At 48.7% G+C, this 19,396-nt stretch overlaps 1 protein-coding gene across 2 annotated transcripts in view; it reads right to left on the bottom strand.

The window, feature by feature from the left end:
- The window catches only part of ETS1 (ETS proto-oncogene 1, transcription factor), a 109,288-nt gene that overhangs the window by 58,358 nt on the left and 31,534 nt on the right, over window positions 1-19,396 (bottom strand). Inside the window, exon 1 of one of the 2 annotated variants that reach the window (XM_083479336.1) lies at window positions 1,518-1,942. The exons of the other annotated variant lie outside the window; for it this stretch is intronic. Coding sequence (XP_083335462.1) covers window positions 1,518-1,599 — 82 coding nt within the window. The 5' untranslated portion in view covers window positions 1,600-1,942. Of the gene's footprint in view, window positions 1-1,517; window positions 1,943-19,396 lie in introns of those variants that run through there. 2 annotated transcript variants of the gene reach the window in all.

Here is a 19,396-nt window from a genome sequence, read left to right as displayed (position 1 = left end):
AATATGTCACTGAGGTGTCACTAGAATTTAAAACACAGCATTAAAAAAAAAAAGTCTTGGAGGATGCAGAACTGATATTAGCCGATTATCATAAGGCACAAGCATCCAAATCAAGGTGTTTTTGTCTGTTTTTTGGTAATCTGCAACCGATGGATTTATAAAACCAAAGGAACAAAACTCTAAATTTCTAGATGGGGGAAAATGTGTTTGTGTGTGTTTAAGAATATTATTTTTAAAGAGTATTTTAAAAAAAGTCACAAAAGGGACCTCCATTTTATTTTCTCTCAGCAAGAGATTATGGTTTGTTTTTGTCTTCTGTGTCCATATATTTATGGATTACATTCCAACCCTGCTTCAGGCCACGGTCCTAGGTGCACTTTACCTGGGAGTAAGTGCCATGGAACTCAGTGGGACTTATGTTTGAGCAGGCAAGCACAGGCTTGCACTGTCAGTGTGATTCCTGTGTAAATAGGCGTTTGAACCCAGGTTCGCCCCATCTGAGTTTTACGCCCTGTCAATTTACACTGCCCTTTTCCTCCAGCGGAACCCCCAGAAGGATGAGTTAAAAGAAAGAAGCATTTTAATAATAATAATAATAATAATAATAATAATAATAATAATAAATCAACCCTCCCCAAAACCTGACTTCTTAATTTAAAGAGAAAGAAGAATGAAAAAAAGCCTTCCCACTGATAGGGGATTGGAATGCCTTATTTTTGCCCGCTTTCCCCCTACGCCCCCCCCCCTTGCCATCTCCAGCTGATCATACAAGGGAGGTAGGAGAATGTGCTACTTTCAGCAAATCTCACTTGTAAAAATGGTGTGTGATTCGTGCGCTGGTGCGGGTGGGAAGGAACGGGACATTTCAGCCCACACAGGCGCTCCGAGCCAGACCTATTAGCTCTCCTGGAGTACAGTACAGCCGCGCTCAAAACACATACAGAGAGAGAGGGAGGGAAAAGGGGAAGAGAGAGAAAAAGACAGAGGAAGGAGGGAGAGATAGGAGAAGAGAAGAGTCAATTACACCCAAAGGGGAAAAAACGCTTCCCTGGAGCTTCCAGGCAAGGACTCCCGGACTGTGGTCCAACTGTCAAGAAGATGCGCCTGCCCTGCCTAACCCAAGAAACAGCCGGAAAGCCGGCCAGAGCTCTCTCTAGACTTGGGATGGGAAGCCAAACCACTCGCTTGCACCATACAGCGTCCCCACGAACTCCAATTCAGGGGGAGAAAAGAAACACCGGGAGATGGGACCCCGGGCACAAACCAGACAATCTAGGGGTGGAAGAAAGCCGGTGGTATCGGAGAGGAAGGGGGGGTCCCCAGAAGAGGCGTCGCCAAAGACCGTGGAAACAGGATAGCCCATCCCAGGAAGGCGCAGTTACCGAGGAGCACAGTTGAGCGCAGCCGTCGCCCGGGGACCCTTCGGCCCTGACCCAGGGAGAGCGGGGCCGGCCAGTAACCCCGCGCGTCGTCGGGACACGCGAAGGACCGAGAGCGCGGCGCAGCGGCCCACTTACCCGGCGAAGGGAACATCTCGGCGTCGACCTTCTCGGTCTTGATGATGGTCAGGGTGGGCTTGAGGTCCACGGCCGCCTTCATGGTCCACGAGGGGGAGGGGGAACCTTCCGGGTCGGATCCTTCGGCCCCTCTGGCCGGGAAAGCGCCCCGCGCCCCCGAAGTTGGAGACTCCGAGCTGCGCCCTCCGAGTCTGCCGCCGTGCGCCCCGCGCCCGCTTCTCCGCCTGCGGGGCAGCCCGACGGGCTCCGTCCGTGGCGCGCTCGCTGGCTGGCTCTGGCGCTGCCTTCCGCCTTCCCGTGCCTCGTCTCCGGGGCGTTCCTGCTCCGGCCAGCCCCGCCGCTGCCTCCTGCCTGCCCGTGGGTTTCTCTCCCAGCCCAGGAGCGGCTGTTGGCGCGGAGCTCTCTGGGCTGCCGCCGACGGGAGGAGGGAGCAGGGGCCGGGCTCCGCTCCGTGACAGCGGCCGGGGTGGGACCCGCCTGCCTCCGCCCCTTCGCCGCCGCCCAGACCCTCCGCGAAGCGCCTTCGCCTCTGGACCGCGCTCTGGAGAGGGGCTCCTCTCTCTCTCTCTCTTTTTCTCTACTTACTCCGCATTAGTTAATCCGGAATAAGGCTCCCTTCAGGACCAGAGCTGTAATCAGGCACTGAAAGGGGAAGGCGGGAAGGGGGATGGGACTTCACGCTTTACTTGGTCCCTTGGGAGCAAAAGAAAATGGGTGCTGGTCTTGCTTTCTTCTTCATCGTCAAAGAGTCATGGGATTGTAGAGTGGGAGGGGACCCCCAAGGGCCATCTAGTCCAGCCCCCTGCAATGCAGAAATGGCAGCTAAAGAATCCCTGACAGGTGGCCATCCTGCCTCTGCTTCAAACCTTCCCATGAAGGAGAGTCCACCACCTTCCGAGGAATCACCATCACCATTGGCATCGCCAAACCACTTAATATGCCAAATCCCTAAGCAGTTTACTGGTATATAGCACACAGTAAGATAACGGAAAGGAAAAGCTCTATGTGACATTTAGAACCGAAAACACAAAGAAATGCATCGGTAAAAGCAGAGGTGCCATCAATAAAATATTGAGTTAAATATCAACAACAAAGCAGTGTGATGAATCTCATGAGCCCAGGAATGCTTGCTTAAATAGAGGGGTCTTTAGGAAGCCCTTCATGCAGCCTGAACAGCACACGAACCCCTGTTTTTATGAATACCACACAGTCTATAAAGAAGAAAAGAAGAACTCAGCCTCTTCATAAAGTGGGAGGTGGTGGTTCTGCAGGGGGGGTGAGTTTCCTCTCTCTCTTGCACACACAGAACTGATTTTTTTTTTTAAAAAAAAATCTTGCTACTTTAATACAACACACAGAGAGACATACATACATACAGTGGTAGGAATTTGGGGCAGGTTGCTGGGAACTGTAGCTCTGTTGGGGGAAAACTACAGTTCCCTAGGATTGTCTGGAGGGGAAAGGAGTGTTTTCAGTGCATGGAGGTTTAAGGCAGGCCCCCTCCCCTTAATGCCCCCTTTTCATGATTTCCTTTGCCGCTAGGGTGACCAGCAATGCTACAGAAGGACGATTCTCCCTCTGTTACATATCCATTAATCATGATGAATCACAATAACTCACATTTACAGCGTCCAAAGCTCTTCACATCCATTATAGCTGTACAATTCGATACATTTTTATGGACTGAGTGTGACTTGAGAGGGCATGCATTTGACTACGAGGACAGAGCAAGAGGTCAGCTATTACAGATCTTGCACATCTACTTTCCTGGGGGATGCTACCCCAATACAGTGGTACCTCGGGTTACAGACGCTTCAGGTTACAGACTCCACTAACCCAGAATTAGTACCTCAGGTTAAGAACTTTGCTTCAGGATGAGAACAGAAATCGTGCGGTGGCGTGGCAGCAGCAGCAGGAGGCCCGATTAGCTAAAGTGGTACCTCAGGTTAAGAACAGTTTCAGGTTAAGAACAGACTTCCAGAACGAATGAAGTTCTTAACCCGAGGTACCACTGTAACTGGAGCAGGGATGAGGGAACCTGGGAGGCCCCCTCCAGATGTTGCCGGACTACAACTCCTATCACCCCCAGCCAGCATGGCCAATGGTCAAGGCTGATGGGAGGAGTTGGAGCCCAGCCATACATGAATGGCCACAGGCTCCACAGTCCCGCAATACAGAATGCAAAAGGAAATTTGATGGGCTGAGAGAGCAAGTGGCGCAATGCAGGGGTGGGAGACCTGTGCACATGTTCTGCTTATCAATATCTGGCTTAACAGACCCGGGTGCCCAGAACTGGACCCAGGTTCATATTAGTTCTCTTGAGTGGGTGTGGACTGGAAGGATGCTGCTGAGCAAGTTAATATGGTTTGGTCCCTGATGCTGCCCTTCTTTTGTGACCATCTTATTCTGAGTCACAACCTTGAAAAAGCTCCCAATCTCTCCCAAGAAAAAGCCCAAACTCTCCCACACTTGTAGCAGAGGATGGAAGACATTTTGAATTTGGGCAAGATGGAGAACCTTGCTTACAGAAGATGGGTTGCCTTGGAGAAGTCCAGTTCCACGAGGCAAACATGGTCTACGGCTATACTACCAAATTAGCTAGTGGGTGCAGGAACATCAAAAGAGTCCTGCTGGATCAAACCAAAGGTCCATCCATTCCTGCATCCTTTCCTTCAGTGGCCAACCAGATGCCGCTGGGAGACACCCACCTCCCCAAGCAGGGCTTGAAGGAAACAGCCCACTCTGGATGGACCAGAGTGGCTGGGGCAACCCAGTCAGATGGGCGGGTACAAATAATAAAAATGTTGTTTTTGTTGTTTACCCAGAGCCAGATTGCCCTTGATCCTGGAGGTAGCAAGGAGCCATGGATAGCTTTATCCTCCAACAATTTGTCTAACCTCCTTTTAGAGCCTTCTAAGTTTGGTGGGCATCTAAACTTGAATTCCATAGTTCAACTCTGCCCTGTGTGAAGGAGTCAGCTGCCCACCTCTCAGCATCACCAGATGAAGTGCTGGCACTTTTTCTCCTTGTCCATCATTCTGTAAACCTTGACCATTGCTGTTCACCTTTCCCTCCCCAGCTAAAAAGCCTCGGACACTGTCACCTTTCCTTGTAAGGGAGCTTTCCAGCTCTTTGATATCTTTTTTTGACATGTGACGATCAAAACTGTACATGGCGGCATTTTAAACTGTCTTGTGTTTCACCCACATGCAAGGCTGCAACCCCCCTGCCTTTAATACTTGGTTCAGTGTAGTTAAAATGTTGAAGGTGGAAGAGGTTTTGTTTTGTACACGGAAAGGCGGACGCAATGCTATTTTCTCTTTGTACAACCTCTTTGTTTTATATTTGCAGGGTTGGTTTTTTAAAAGAAGAAGAAGAAGAGAGAACAGAGGAGGGCTTTTAGTAACAAATGTGTTTTCTGAAAACAAGGGGACATTGATGAGAGACAGCCTGGAGGAATCCACAGTGGGTCCACCTTTCAGAAAATTAAGCATGTGTGGAGTTGCATTTCAAATCAGTGAGAAGTAAAAAAAAATAAAAAGGGGGGACTAAGACCCAAAAGTGCTGACTGCTTATTTCCCCCACCAATTTCACCTGAAACCAAGGATCCTTCCTTTGCAAGGCGGGGTTGGGACCGCTCCTGCCACAAACTATGCCGAGATCTCTATCACCCCAGGAGCTCGTGAGCCTAAATGAAGTTCTGGGGGGAAGGGCGTCTTGGTTTGCACATAAAGTATTTTATTGCAACTTCTGTAGCAAAAACACCCGACCACAAACGGCAGAGCACAGATAGGCGTGTATGACTCACAGAGGTCCATTTACCGGTATATACATATACATATACATCTATATATTTATAAGGTTTTTTTATTACAAAAAAAGGAGAGTACGAACGTCATTAGCAACCTGTTTCTTGTGGTTCTTTCTGTGAGAAAACCTAACAGTCTTAGTTGCGTGCTGAGCAACTGCAATGTATTTCTTGAGACGCGCTTGGTTCACACGCAGACACATCCATACTGACTTGCCGAATCAAGTGGTGAGTCACTCATGTGAACAAGTCAACCCAGATTTAGCAGGCAGCCTTTTCGTATTGCCCGGTGCCAGCTAAAATGCTGGGCTTTTCGATGGATCAGTTCATATGCTCAGCTGCAGGGATCAAATGCATAACGTTGGTTTGCAGAGAAATAGCAGGGTTTACCAAACTTGGGTCTCCATCCGTTGTTTTTTTTGGACTACAACTCCCATCATCCCTAGCTAGCAAGACCAGTGGTCAGGATGATGGGAATTGTAGTCCAAAAAACCAGATGGAGGACTAAGGTTGGGAAGCACTGTGGTGCACATGTATGATGTGCAGAAAAGGTGTTGCGTCTTCTCCAGACCCCAATCCAAATTTCATGATCATCCACCATCATTGTGTGAAATCCTACAGCCCAGAAGTTATCGAATATATATAAGGGGACAGAGACCCACAAATGTCACAGAACCTCCCCAAGTGTACATCATGAGGCATGTGGGGAATGGGTGAGCGATATCTTTCAAGAATGCTTGCTGCAAAGGGAGGTAGGGACCTTACCCAGCCTGGGGCTGCAGTTTCTTGTGGGAGCCTTCCAGGGGCAGCCTGCTAGTGGAAAGAGGTGCTAGGGCTCATGCTTCTGGAATGAGGAGTGCTGTGTCCTGTTATGTCGATCATTACTATCAAATCTCCCAGCAAATGGTGCGTGGATTTGCCACCTTGGGGACTGCTCCTTTCCTCTGGAAGTCCCTGTAGCTTCTCAACCCTTTGCTTCCAGAACTACTAAGTGTGGCTGTATTTGCCTTACTATGTGGTACGTTGGTTGCTAGGCATGCGAATAGGTCTGACATGTGGGTGGGGATTGGTCTAATAATGGTTAACGATACAAAGGCTCAGGCAGTTCCCTGTGGCAGGAGAAAGCAGTCATATTCTGCTCTATGGGGACATTTAGGGGGCTGCCCCCAGCTGAAAGGTTCCAGTTTTCCCACGTCTCTTTTGCCATATATTTTTAATATATACAGTATAAAACATTAGGGGAAGAAGGTAGGCAGAGGAACTCATGAATGAGTGGAACATCATGAGAGAAGAAGATTTGCCGCAAGTCCATCTTGAGATGAATCATTGCAAAGGGAGGGAATTTGGGCAAGGTTGCCAACTGCCTGAACCAGGCCCTGCTCCTATGCTTCAAATGGCAGCTTGAACTGCAGGCCTGCCTCCTTGTCGTGACAAACTTCGCCTCCTGTTTCCTGCAGATTGAACTCGATGGCCAAGGTGCTCCAGAGAACGGCAGGGCAGCTTCATCACAAGCACAGACGCCACCCCCCACCTTCAAGTCAGTTGGCAACCCTAGCCATGCAAGAAAGAGTTTGAAATCGAGCATAAAAGAAGCAGCTGGCTTTGGAAACGACTCATTGCAGGCTCAGATGGAGAGAGAGATGATGCAATTTTCACAAGCCCATAATCTCTTCTTTTTTTCTGCATTGCATTGGAATGTTGTAACTTCCAGAGGCACGGAGGAGCAAAAGCACACACACACACACACACACACACACACACACACACACACACACACCACAGGGTAATTCACAAGGGGGGAGGGGGAGGCCTTGCACGATGGATATGGATGAGGAAAAGAGGCAGGGCCTGGTTCACACATAGCACCTGCAGCTTCGATGCTGGGAGGACAAGGCTGTTCAAATGCATCTGTGGTCCCCGGAGTGTGAAAGCGGGCCTGCCTGTTCCTCGGTTTCCTTTCCGCAGCGTTCAAGGCTCCATGCGGTTCTCAGGACGAGCCTCTTCCTCCTCCCACAGCAAAACCACAAAACCTCCTGGAACGGAGCACAAAGCAGAAAGCAGAGAGAGAGAGAGGCCTGCCCTGAACAGCTGAGCAGCCAGCCTGGGCTGTCAGCATCACTCCCTCCCCACCAAAAAAGAGGAAAAGGTTCCCACGGAAGTGATGGCCAGTAAATCCCAGACGCCAAGCCTGAAGGGAGAGCGCGAGAAGGCGGAGTGGCAGGAAGGAGCAAAGATCAGCGCGGAGAAGGCCAAATCCCACATTTCTCTTGGTTGGGAAAGCTGCCTCAAACTCCTGCTTGGCTTTGTTTTGGCAAAATGACACCTCTCCATCCATTGGCTGAGAGCCTGCACACCTGAGCGGAACAGAGACGTGAAGGATTCCTCCAAGGGACCCAGTTATTGAGTTTCCTCCTTCGTTTGCTTGCAGAAAAATCTTTTCATAATAGTTGATTGCCTCTGAATTTAAAATGTTGTGTGGTTTCTTTCCCTTGTACGTAGATATTCTTTTTCTAAAGCACTTTGGTATCTTGTATGCTATAGTGGCATGAAAGTATTTTTTTTGTAGATAAGTGACTATGAAATCCTTGAGAGCTGTCAGTGTAGGCAGCGCTAAGGCAGATGGATCCATGATCTGACTGGGTGCAAGGCAGCTTCCTGCATCCATCCATTAAGGACCATTAAGAGTGCTGCCTTCTGACTTGGGAAGCCCGCCTCCTGGCCCATCTGCTCTCCTGGCGAAGCGAAGCAGCCCTCCTCCCTCCACACGTGTTTGGGTTTGTTGGGGTGGTTTTCTTGGACGGAGCTCCTGGCTGCCCAACAATGCAACTCTTGTTTTTCTCTTGTTACGCTGCAAAGCGGCCCTGAATAGATCCATCAAAAATTATAAGCAGGGGCAGCCCCCTGAGGCTCTGAAAGATCACAGACCGCATGCAGGGCCTGAACAAAGACCCCGCTCTTTCCGAACAATTAGCCCAGCTAAAAGGACATCTATCTCCTTCCATTAGGGCCACCACGTGCCTCCGAGTCATTGCATTGTACGGCTAATTAAATAACATGCCTCTCTCCCCATGCCAGTCTCCTGATTAGCTTTTCTCGGTCAGCCAGACACAGCCACGCCAGGCCCAGTGGAAGCAGCACTCTTGGTGATGCTCTGTTTGTGTTGAAAGTTATTTTCGTATTTCGAAACTCATTGTTGGACATCTGCTGAGCGACGATCTCCGAGACTTTGGTGTGTGTTTTTATTGCTACAAGGGAATTTTAATTTCTCCATCAGGACTCAGCTCATTCACAGCCATTGATAAATCCATTCATTCATTCCTGGCATCCAGTAAGCATCAGTAGAGAAGAGGTTAGCTCTCCCAGTCTTCAATCCCAGAGCAACCCAGGAAACTGCCTTATATTGAATGAGGCCATTGGCCCATCTAGCTGAGCACTGTTCACACAGACAGTGGTTCTCTCTCAGTCCTACCTGGAGATGCCATTGGGTATTGAACCTGGGGTCTTGTGCGCGTATGATCACAGAAGCATATAGAATCACAGAACTGTACAGTTGGAAGGGGCCCCAAAGGTCTAGTCCAACCGCCAGTGATGCAGGAATCACAGCTCAAGAATCCCTAAGAGAGACCATTCAACCTCTGCTTGAAAACATCCAAGGAAGGAGAGGTCACCACCTTTGGAGGGAGTTTGTTCCACTGCCGAACAGCTCTTACTGCCAGAAAGTTCTTCCTAAGGTTTAGTTGGAATCTCCTGCCTTGTCATTTCAATCCATTAGTTAGGGCCTCTGGAGCAGCAGAAAACAAGCATGCTCCATCTTCCATGTGGCAACCCTTCAGATATTTGATGATGGTTCTCATCTCACTTCTCAGTCTTCTCTTCTCCAGGCTAAACATACCAAGCTGCCTCAACCATTCCTCATAAGGCTTGATCTCCAGACCCTTGATCATATTGGTTGCCCTCCTCTGCACACATTCCAGCTTGTCAATATCCTTCTTAAATTGTGGTGCCCAGAACTGGACACAGGACTTCAGGTCTGACCAAGGCAGAATTGAGGGTACAATTACTTTCCTTGACCTGGACACTAGACTTCTGTTGATGCAGCCTAGAATAGAATTAGCTGGTTTTTTGCTTCTGCTTCTGCTGCAGCAGCATCACACTGTTGACTCATGTTAAGATTGTGGCCTACAAAGACTCCTAGATCCTTCACACAAAGTTTATCTAGTCAAATTCTGGTTTAAACATAAAAGCATATTCAGAAGGATGGGCAGGGGCTTGACCTGAGGTAATGCTACTTTTGATAGATAAAGCTTTTCTACACCTGGATTACACTTTTCAGAAAGTGATAGATATCAAGACGAAATTTAGTTACTTATCAAGGTTTAATGGTATATGTAAGAATTTTCCAGGCAATGATATCTGCCATTCACCTCTTGAAAATGTAGTGACTACTGATAAATATACCCAGAGCACATCCTAAAAGAACCAGCAAAAATATTTTTAATAGTCCTGGATTTTGGAAGAACGAGATATTCCTCAGCCAACAGACAGCCATCGCTGAGATGCCTTTGCATGGGGGAGAGGGAGCGTCCATCAGCAGCAAACACGTAACAGCAGCAGCCTCTTTCAGAAACGAAATCCTAAGCGAATGTGTTACACCTTTTCATCTCAACATCTTGGCTTCCAGAAACGAATGTGGTAAATGTGTGGGATGGAAGGTCTGACCCTGGGTCAGGGTGCATCAGTTGCTGGCCATGTTGACAGTTTAATCTGCCTTTTCTCTACAGCAATGACCTATGACCCCCAACACATTTTACGGTCCCCTCCCCTCTGCTCTCTCTCTCTCTCTCTCTCTCTCTCTCTCTCTCTCATCACCATCATCTTCTAAGCCAAGGAGGCAGAAATTTATTTAGCCTGAAGACCACATTACCTCTTGGGTGACCTACAAGCACACAGCAGTGGTGGACATGGTCAGATGCAAAATCTGGCAGAGCAACAGACATGATGCTTACCCCTCCAAAATAATAGTCTTCATGCAAAAGTCAAGGTTTCCTGCATGTACAAGCCCATGCCTCCATCCAGACAAGCCAAGAGGCATTGCCACAGTTCAAGGACAATTCCAAGCAAGTTCTGAAGGAGGGCATGGGAAAAGCTGGGCAGGCATGGAGTGAAGGGGAAATAAGGAAAGGAGCATGGTTTGAGGAGAGTTCTGGTGGGGCACAGTTGCTCCCCAGGTCTCAGGACCCTCATTCTTATCTAAGCCATTGTCTTGGCCAAGAACTCGTTGCATTATGTAAGTACAGAAGAAGCCAGCTGTCTAGCTTGTCCATTAGTCGGGACAGGTAGGGCATTCGCTACTGCGACCAACATGTCCAAAATGTACCATGAGCCAGAAGAGCTTGGCTAGGTAGCCTGCTTTGCTGCATGAATTCAACAGTGTGGTATATTAGTTAGAGCACTGGACTAGGACCTTGGAAAGACCAGGGTACTCAGCCATGGTGCTTACTGGGTGACCTTGGGGGGCCAATTGCTGCCTCTCAGCCTCACCTACCTCACAGGGTTGTTGTAGGAATTAAATGGGGGGGGGGAGCCATGTACGCCACCTTGGAATATTAAACAGACAGACAGACAGACAGACAGAATAAATCTCATAAGCTTGCTTAACATCATGCCACTTGGTGGAAATATTGCTCTTATTCCAAAATAGTTTGGGATTGCCCAGAAACGTGTATGCGAATGTTGAGGGAATGAGACGACTTAAAGGGCTGTGGTGCTAAAACAGCGCAGCTAACAGGATTTCTTTCCATAAACCCTTAATGGGATTATCTCTGGCCGGACACATCAATGCCTAGGCCAGTGGTTTTCAACCAGTGTGCCGTGGCACCCTGGGGTGCCTTGAATGATGGTCAGGAGTGCCGCAGGCAACCCTGGCCTCTGTCCCTCTTTCCCTTCCTCTCTCCCTCCTCAGATGCCCCCTCACATCTCTGCCTCCCAAAGGTTCCTGTGGCTGTTTGTTGCTCCACAAGCTCCACAGGCGAATGGTACCTCTGGGGCTGACCAGGGGGTGCTGGTTGCCAGGAGCTGAGGTGGTCCAAGGCTGCACTGAGCCACAGTCAACCCTTGGCCAGGCTACATGTCAAATAAATAATAATAATAATAATAATAATTTATTATTTCTACCCCGCTGAAATGTTTTGCTTTTAAAGAGCCGTGAGCCTGTAATCCAGGTACAGGCAAGCTTTGTTTGGCTCACTTGGGGGACCTGCCTCAAATTTATTGGGAAATGGCGAGAATTGGGAGACAACGTCCTCCCCCATAGGGTTCCTCTCTGCCAAGCTGACATACTTTACCCTGAGACAGTTATGGGAACAAATTCCACAGCTAACTGTTCAGCAGAAGCACGGGAGAGGGGAGGAAAGATCATCGTTTATATAGGGCTACTTTTTCCCAAACTTCCTAAGTGCTTTAGAGAGCGTCTCCCCTGGAGACCCAAACTGGAAACTAAGCAGATCATTGCTCTCATTTATAAACATCTGAAACATTAATGAAGTGAGAGGCAGGGAAACTGGGGAGGGGAAGACGGACTTCCTCGCGTGAAGGACTGGGCTATCAGAAACTGCTCTCTATGCCTCTGTAGACAAGGGCGGCTGTCAGATATTCTACCTCCAAACAGGAGCGGAAAGTGCTGTCTTCTATTTGCCCATAATATATACGTTTCTCTAGATATTGTTTGGCTGGAGAACTGCATCGCAAACTTCAGAGAGATTTTGAAAAATAGCAATGTTTCGGTTCATGCATTGGTTTGAGAAATGCAAGTTAGGCAGTTTCCATAACAAACTCTTTCTGTCTCAGCTCCTTCGCTCAAGAACCTCAAAACATCTACTGCAGCATTCTCTACATGCTGCAGAGGATTCTGGGTATGCCTTCAGTTAGTGTAATAATAATAATAATAATAATAATAATAATAATAATAATAATAATAATTTATTATTTATAGCCCGCCCATCTGGCTGAGTTTCCCCAGCCACTCTGGGTGGCTCCCAATCAAGTGTTAAAAACAGCACAGCATTAAATATTAAAAACTTCCCTGAACAGGGCTGCCTTCAGATGTCTTTTAAAGATAAGATAGCTACTTATTTCCTTCACATCTGCTGGGAGGGCGTTCCACAGGGCGGGCGCCACTACCGAGAAGGCCCTCTGTCTGGTTCCCTGTAACCTCACTTTTCACAATGAGGGAACCGTTAGAAGGCCCTCGGTGCTGGATCTCAGTGTCTGGGCAGAACGATGGGGGTGGAGACGCTCCTTCAGGTATACAGGACTGAGGCCGTTTAGGGCTTTAAAGGTCAACACCAACACTTTGAATTGTGCTCGGAAACGTACGGGGAGCCAATGCAGATCTCTCAGGACCGGTGTTATGAGGTCCCGGCGTCCGCTCCCAGTCACCAGTCTAGCTGCCGCATTCTGGATTAATTGCACTTTCCGGGTCACCTTCAAAGGTAGCCCCACGTAGAGTGCATTGCAGTAGTTGTAGAGCACCGGGCAGGTCTTTGTGGCCCTCACCTGAACTACTGCAGAACCCAAGCATCATTTCTCCAGCTCTTCCTTCCCTGTGTCCCTGGTTTGTTTCCACTTTGAGAGGGGGAAATGGAAGATGGTCTAGCACCTGCTGGTCTTTTCTAGTCCCTCCCTGTTAAAGTGCCTTGCATTTCTGGCTAACTGACCTGCAACCTGCTCCTCTCATTGACAGCGCTCTATTTAAGAGTGTCCTGGTGCCCATTGGGATGGTTAGCGTGGAAGGCAGGGAGGCCACAGGAGGTGGAGCCAGAGCCAAAGAGAGGCGGAGTCACCTCAGTCTCATTGTGTCCCCACCCCCCACTTCCTGCTGAGCTCCACAAGAGCAAAACCAATGGGCAGTGCCACCCCCAGACCGGTTGTTTGTAAGGTTGTATGTTATTCCTGCACTACTAGAAGACTCTTTGGATTACTTCCAACTCTACAATGCTATGATTATGCTATGAGTTTGTGGATGCTACACTGCCCTTAATTCCTTGGTCCCATAGGTATTACAATTTAATTAAGTCTTGAGGTGTTAAAATTGGGTGCCAGACCCATGTGTATTAATTTGTGTGCTGGATACTTCTCATCCCCTGGAATCAGCATGTCTTAAATGTTAATTAAGCTAGACTGAGCTTGCTGTGTTGAGGTGATAGCCTGGGTATCATAGAATCATAGAAATGTACAGTTGGAAGGGACCCAATGGCCATCTAGTCCAGCCCCTAGTAATGCAGAAATCCTGCCCACAATTGTTTTTGGGTGGACTTGAAGTAAAGGGCCATTAAGAGAACAAAACATCCAAGTACAGTGGACACTTGGGTTGCGAATGTGATCCGTGCGGGATGCACCACAACCCGCAGCGTCCGCAACCTGCAGCGGTGCGTCTGAGCACATGCAGGTTGAGATTCAGTGCTTCTGCGCATGCACAAAGTGCAATTTAGCGCTTCTGCACATGCACAACCCCTGAAACCCGGACGTAACCCGTTCCGGTACTTCCAGGTCCATAACCTGAAAAAACACAACCTGAAGCGTTGTAACCCGAGGTATGACTGTAATTCAGTTTGGGGCCTCTCCTTCAAGAGAGAAAGCCAGAGCTTAGAGTAGGACACAAAGCAGCAGGCAGATTACCATGCCTGAATCCAGGGCTGCAGCTATGAGAGAAGCAAGACCCTTCTGGGGTGATTATGCTTTGATCCCCTCCATCATATGCAGTGGCGTAGCGTGGGTTGTCAGCACCCGGGGCAAGGCAAGTAATTTGTGCCCCCTAACCCGTGGATTTGCGCCCCCTAACCCGTGGATTTGCGCCCCCTAACCCTAACCCCCAGAAGTTGCGCCCGGTGCGGGCGGCCCCCCCTGCACCCCCCACGCTACGCCACTGATCATATGCTCAGGTTGTACGTATGCGTAAACTAACCCTTTATCATAAAGACACCAGAGTCTCCGTGCCTCATTTACAAAAGGAAACATGGACCCTGAGTAAGTGCACTTGGAAACCCTGGGATCTGGCACCACTCGGAGATTGGGGAGCCATGCTATGAAGAAGGGAGGCATGGGGCAGGCTGAGCCTGGTGGGGCAGGGTGTGCCATTTGTCTTCATGGGCTGGCCTCTACGGATCTGAGGTCCAAGTCCACTTCGAAGGTAAGGAGGCACAAGAAAGGGGAGCAATGGGTGCCTTGAAACTGCCCATTCACAGCACCTGGGCACCAGAATGAGCACCTGGGCCCTGTCCCATTTGGCACCCTGGGGAGAGGGAGTGCATTCCTACTGCCATTATACTCACCCTTTCTAGATTTGCATCCATACATGAAACTTGGCAACATCTTCCTTTCTGGTGCTGCATTTGGCAAAGCATGAGGATTCGCTCTGCCCCCCCGCCTGCCGCCCAAGGATGGTCCCAGACCCAAATAAAGCCTCTTCTGTGGCTCCCCGATGGCAGAGCAGCCAAGACGTGTCCCATTCACTTTCCAATAAAGAAACGCTCTTTCCAAAGGTAGAGGCACAATCCCACTCTCTCAGCTCTGCCGCCGGAGAGGGGTGCCCTCCACGCTCGTCTGGCACAGCTGCCTGCTTTGGGAAAATCTTTAATTCACTGAGAAATGCATCACAATTGTGCCAGGCAGCCGAAGCCTTCTAAAGCCCACAGGAAAGAGGTTATCCTGTAACGGTGAAAGGCAACAAGGGAACCACTGGGAATGTTTGAACGTGTTTTAGTGGATGGTGTCGCGCTTGGCCAGGAGAGCATCTCCTCTTTCAGAAATGCATTCGGAGATGATGACCCAGGTCTCAGCTATACAGTGGTATCTCGCAAGACGAATGCCTCGCAAGACGAAAGAGTTTTCCGTTTTTTGAGTCGTTCCGCAAGACGAATTTCCCTATGGGCTTGCTTCGCAAGATGAAACGTCTTGCGAGTTCTTGCGAGTTTGTTTCCTTTTTCTTAAAGCCGCTAAGCCGTTAATAGCCGCTAAGCCGCTAATAGCCGTGCTTCGCAAGACGAAAAAACTGCAAGACGAAGAGGCACCACTGTATTGGCAAAGGAAAAGCGCTTTACAGTGGTACCTTGGTTGTCAAACAGCTTGGCTCCGGAACAAATCGGCTCCGGAACAGCTCAAACCAGGAAATAAGTGTTCCGGTTTGCGAACATTTTTTGGAAGCCGAACATCCGACGTGGCTTCCATGGCTTCTGATTGAGTGCAGGAAGCTCAAGCAGCCAACTGGAAGCTGCACCTTGTTTTCTGAACAGGAGTCAAATGGATTCCCAGAATGGGTTAAGTTTGACAACCAAGGTACCACTGCATATGTGTTGTTTATGCATTCTAACACTGTGAAACGGGATGGCGCTGTGGAGTTCCATTTTTGCCAACCCGATTTCCATACAATGTTTACAATGAGTTTAACAGAAACGCTTCTTTGATGTGTGCCAGGGAACTGCAATCGGCTCAGGGGTGGGGGAGGGGGGGAGGAAGGCGGATGGATTACAGAGAGCCCCCAAAGATCGTGGGAAGCAGCACCTCCTCAGCGGAGGAAGGAAGCCACGCCTCTAGTGGGGAGGAGGTGGAGGGCTCAGAGGATGCAAGGTGGTGCCAGGACACCTTGCCTGAGCAAAGCGGGGAGGAGGGAGGTCCCCCCTTACCCAGGCCTTCCTTGCGCAGAAGGCTTTCACGCAGAGAGGGGAGGCGTAGGCTGGGGGTCAAGAGACTACTCTGCTGGGGAAGATTTAAGGACCGCCCACTCTCAGATTCTGCTAGCGAATGAGCAAGACGTGGAATAGAGGCGCTCTGCATTGTAAAGGTTTTTAGCACCAATAATAAAGCTTTAGAACAGACCAGTGAGGCACCTTGCCTGATTGCTCTCGAGCAACCACCGATAGCCATAACAATGTGTCTAGATCAAGCCCCGGTGTAGAAAAAGAACTTTGTCCTCTCCGAGAAGAAAGATGCATTTCCAACTTGAAAGAGTGTGAGACACTCCTGTGCATCCATCTCATGCCCTCCAGATGTTCTTGACTAAAGCTCCCACCAGCCGCAGGGAGAATGGCCAAGCTGACGGAGAGCTGAAGTTGGAGTCCAAAACATCTGGACAGCACCAGAAAGGTGAAGGTTGATGGATGCTAACAAAACACCTATATGTGGGCTTGCGTATATGGAAGTGGGACCTTCAAAGGTCTATAGCTGAGTTGCCTCTTTGCTGTTTTCCACCATTACACATCCAACCTACATTCTTTACTGGCCACTCGTTTCCAAGTCCGTTAAGACTGGACATTTTTGCTGCTTTCCTTCATAGGAAAGTGCCCCTTTTGTTAGAAGCGATGTCAGAAAATTCCCACAGAAACAGGAGTAGAAATTGCAGGGGTTTACTTATTCATCCCGCATCTGGAATGGAAATCCACCCAATGAATACGAGTGGTACTCAATGCCTTTGTTTTCAGTCCACAAATGGTAGGTACATTATGACTCCTCTCCCCGTTCACATTGTGTTTCCTTTATATGGAAATGAATGGGGTGGAATAGCAGCATCATCACCTCGATAACTACTTAATTAATTGTGCAAAATTCCGCTACTGCAGACACTGAGATGAATGGCATCGCTTTTGGCCAGAAACTAAACTGTAGCAGAATGGCAACAGCACTGCAGGTAGCAATGAAAGGGTGGACCAGAAATTGACCTTCTTGTGTCCCTCCTTGCCAGGCAGGCAAACAGGTAGGAGACAAAGGTGGGGACTGGTGTGGTGGCTGGGGTGTCACCAAAGCAGCCAACACAGTGCCCACGTGGAAGAGGCACTGGGAGGTAATCTCTCTCTCCTGGATTAAAGGTTGTGGGTTCCCCAAACGCAGGCCACATAGGGCATGACCCACCAAAAGTTTTTTCTGTGTGAACCCCATTAAAACAAATGGGGGATGTGCAACAGCTTTAATGCATGCTTTCCATGCACAAGCCACAGTGGTGACAGTTCAGAAGCCCTGGGTTCAGATCCTTGCCACTGCAACAACAGCCTTATGCAAGCCATTATCACTCAACCTCAGTCCCTATCTGCAATGTGCGGATAATAATACTGGCCTTCCTTACAGAGTCGTCAAAAAGACTTATTGATATAACGTATGGGAAGCATTCAAAATGCTGCAGCAGTGATCAGTTTCAATAACACCCCTCAGCTGCGCCGCCTTCAAGAGCACTTGCAGGCCAAGCTTAAACTGTTGGTTTTAACCTTTAAAGTATTACATGGTTTAGGCTCAAATTACTTGCCTAGACCTGCCTGCTCACATAACGCAATCTCAATTGGAGGCCCTCTGGGTCTGCCTGATCCCTAGATCAGTGAGATGGATGGCCATTCAAGGCAGGGTCTTTGCTGGGATGGCCCCACGGTTCCTTCCACTAGATGTATGTAGGCAACTACACTTTCGAGGGTTTGGAAAGCCTTAAGGACCTGCTTGTTTATTTGAATGGGTTTTATTCTTTGGGAATAAGCCCCTTGTTTACATGCATTCAATATGTGTGCGACCATGTATATGTGCATTGGAAGCGACCCAGAAATGTCATAAAGACTTCACTGAAATGTCACTAAATGTAGGGCTGCCATATTTCAAAAAGTGAAAATCTGGATACAAAAGTTGTTGATCTTTCTTTGGCAAAGTTGTTGAATTTTTTAGTTCTACCAAATTTGTTGAGCTTGGGTTGCCATACATCCAGATTTTCCTGGAAATGTCAGCAATTGCCCCCAGACAATGTTTCCAACAGACATATTACAACCCTATGAAATGGGTGGGATGGAGTGGAGGAAGGTGTTTGCAGACTTTTTCAATGGGTTTCAATTATATGTGATTGCAGCGACACACACAGTGCCTCAGAACGTAACCACCACGTAAACAGGGGGCTGCCTGTATATAATTGCTGGAAGTAGCTTTGGACAAGCTTTTCCGGGAAAAGTGGCATAGAAATATTTTAAAATATAATAAAAAGCGCTGCTAAGCATTAGGATCAGTGGTGCTCTGATCTTGCGCTTGGAGTCTTAAGCTGACTCCTCTTAGTACCGTAGCAAGCCTAGTTTTGCAGGCACAAATAATTCACATAGTTCAGATAAGTTCCAGATAAAAGGGCTGATCTGCTATCTGAGTCAAAAAGCAACTTCAAACTGTTCCCAAATTGCCCACTGCATGCACTTTGGCTCACCATGCAATCCTCATTTAAGTTTCAAAATCTTTCGGTCAGCAGAGGCTGATCGGAGCTGTAGTCTTGAGACATCTAAAGAGGTCTGCAAGGCTGCTGCTGATCTCTTTAAGCACCGCAAGCAGAGGCCCAGCACTGGAAGAGTCTTTCTAGAGACCTTCTTCGGACATCTTGGTCAAAGAAGAGAACGTAAGAACAGCCTGCTGGATCAGGACCAAGGGGCCCCATTTAGTCCAGCCCCCTGTCTCCACAATGTCCAACCAGATGTTACAAAGGTTGGGAAGCTCGCAAGCAGGGCCTGAATGCAACAACCGCCTTCTCCACCAGTGGGTAGAGACTGGGACTGGGACCCAGGAGAGAACAGAGCTCAAATCATGAAGCTGGCCAGGTGACCTTGGGGGGCAATCGTTGCCGCTCAACCTAACCTACCTCGCAGGGTTGTTGTGAGGATTAAATGTGGATGGGGAGAACCATATACAGTGGTACCTCGGCTTAAGTACTTAATTCGTTCTGTTCTTAACCTGAAACTGTTCTTAACCTGAAGCACCACTTTAGCTAATGGGGGCCTCCTGCTGCTGCCGCGCCGCTGGAGCACGATTTCTGTTCTCATCCTGAAGCAAAGTTCTTAAGCCGAGGTACTATTTCTGGGTTAGCAGGAGTCTGTAACCTGAAGCGTCTGTAGCCTGAAGCGTCTGTAACTCGAGTTACCACTGCACGACACTTTGAGATCTTTGGCGGGAAAGGTGCAACAAATTAATGGGTAATAAATTAGCCACTGATTCAGCATTCCCTAGGGATACAGGCAAGGACTGTAAGGTGGCAGTTTCTCTCTCCCCCCCCCCAAAAAAAATCTCTGCAATC

This window comes from Podarcis liolepis (assembly GCF_965112155.1).
Source record: "Podarcis liolepis genome assembly, chromosome: 16".
In the NCBI taxonomy this organism is placed as follows: domain Eukaryota; kingdom Metazoa; phylum Chordata; class Lepidosauria; order Squamata; family Lacertidae; genus Podarcis; species Podarcis liolepis.
The sequence above is the reverse complement of the archived record's forward strand: the minus strand, read 5'-3'. Positions and strand labels throughout refer to the sequence as shown.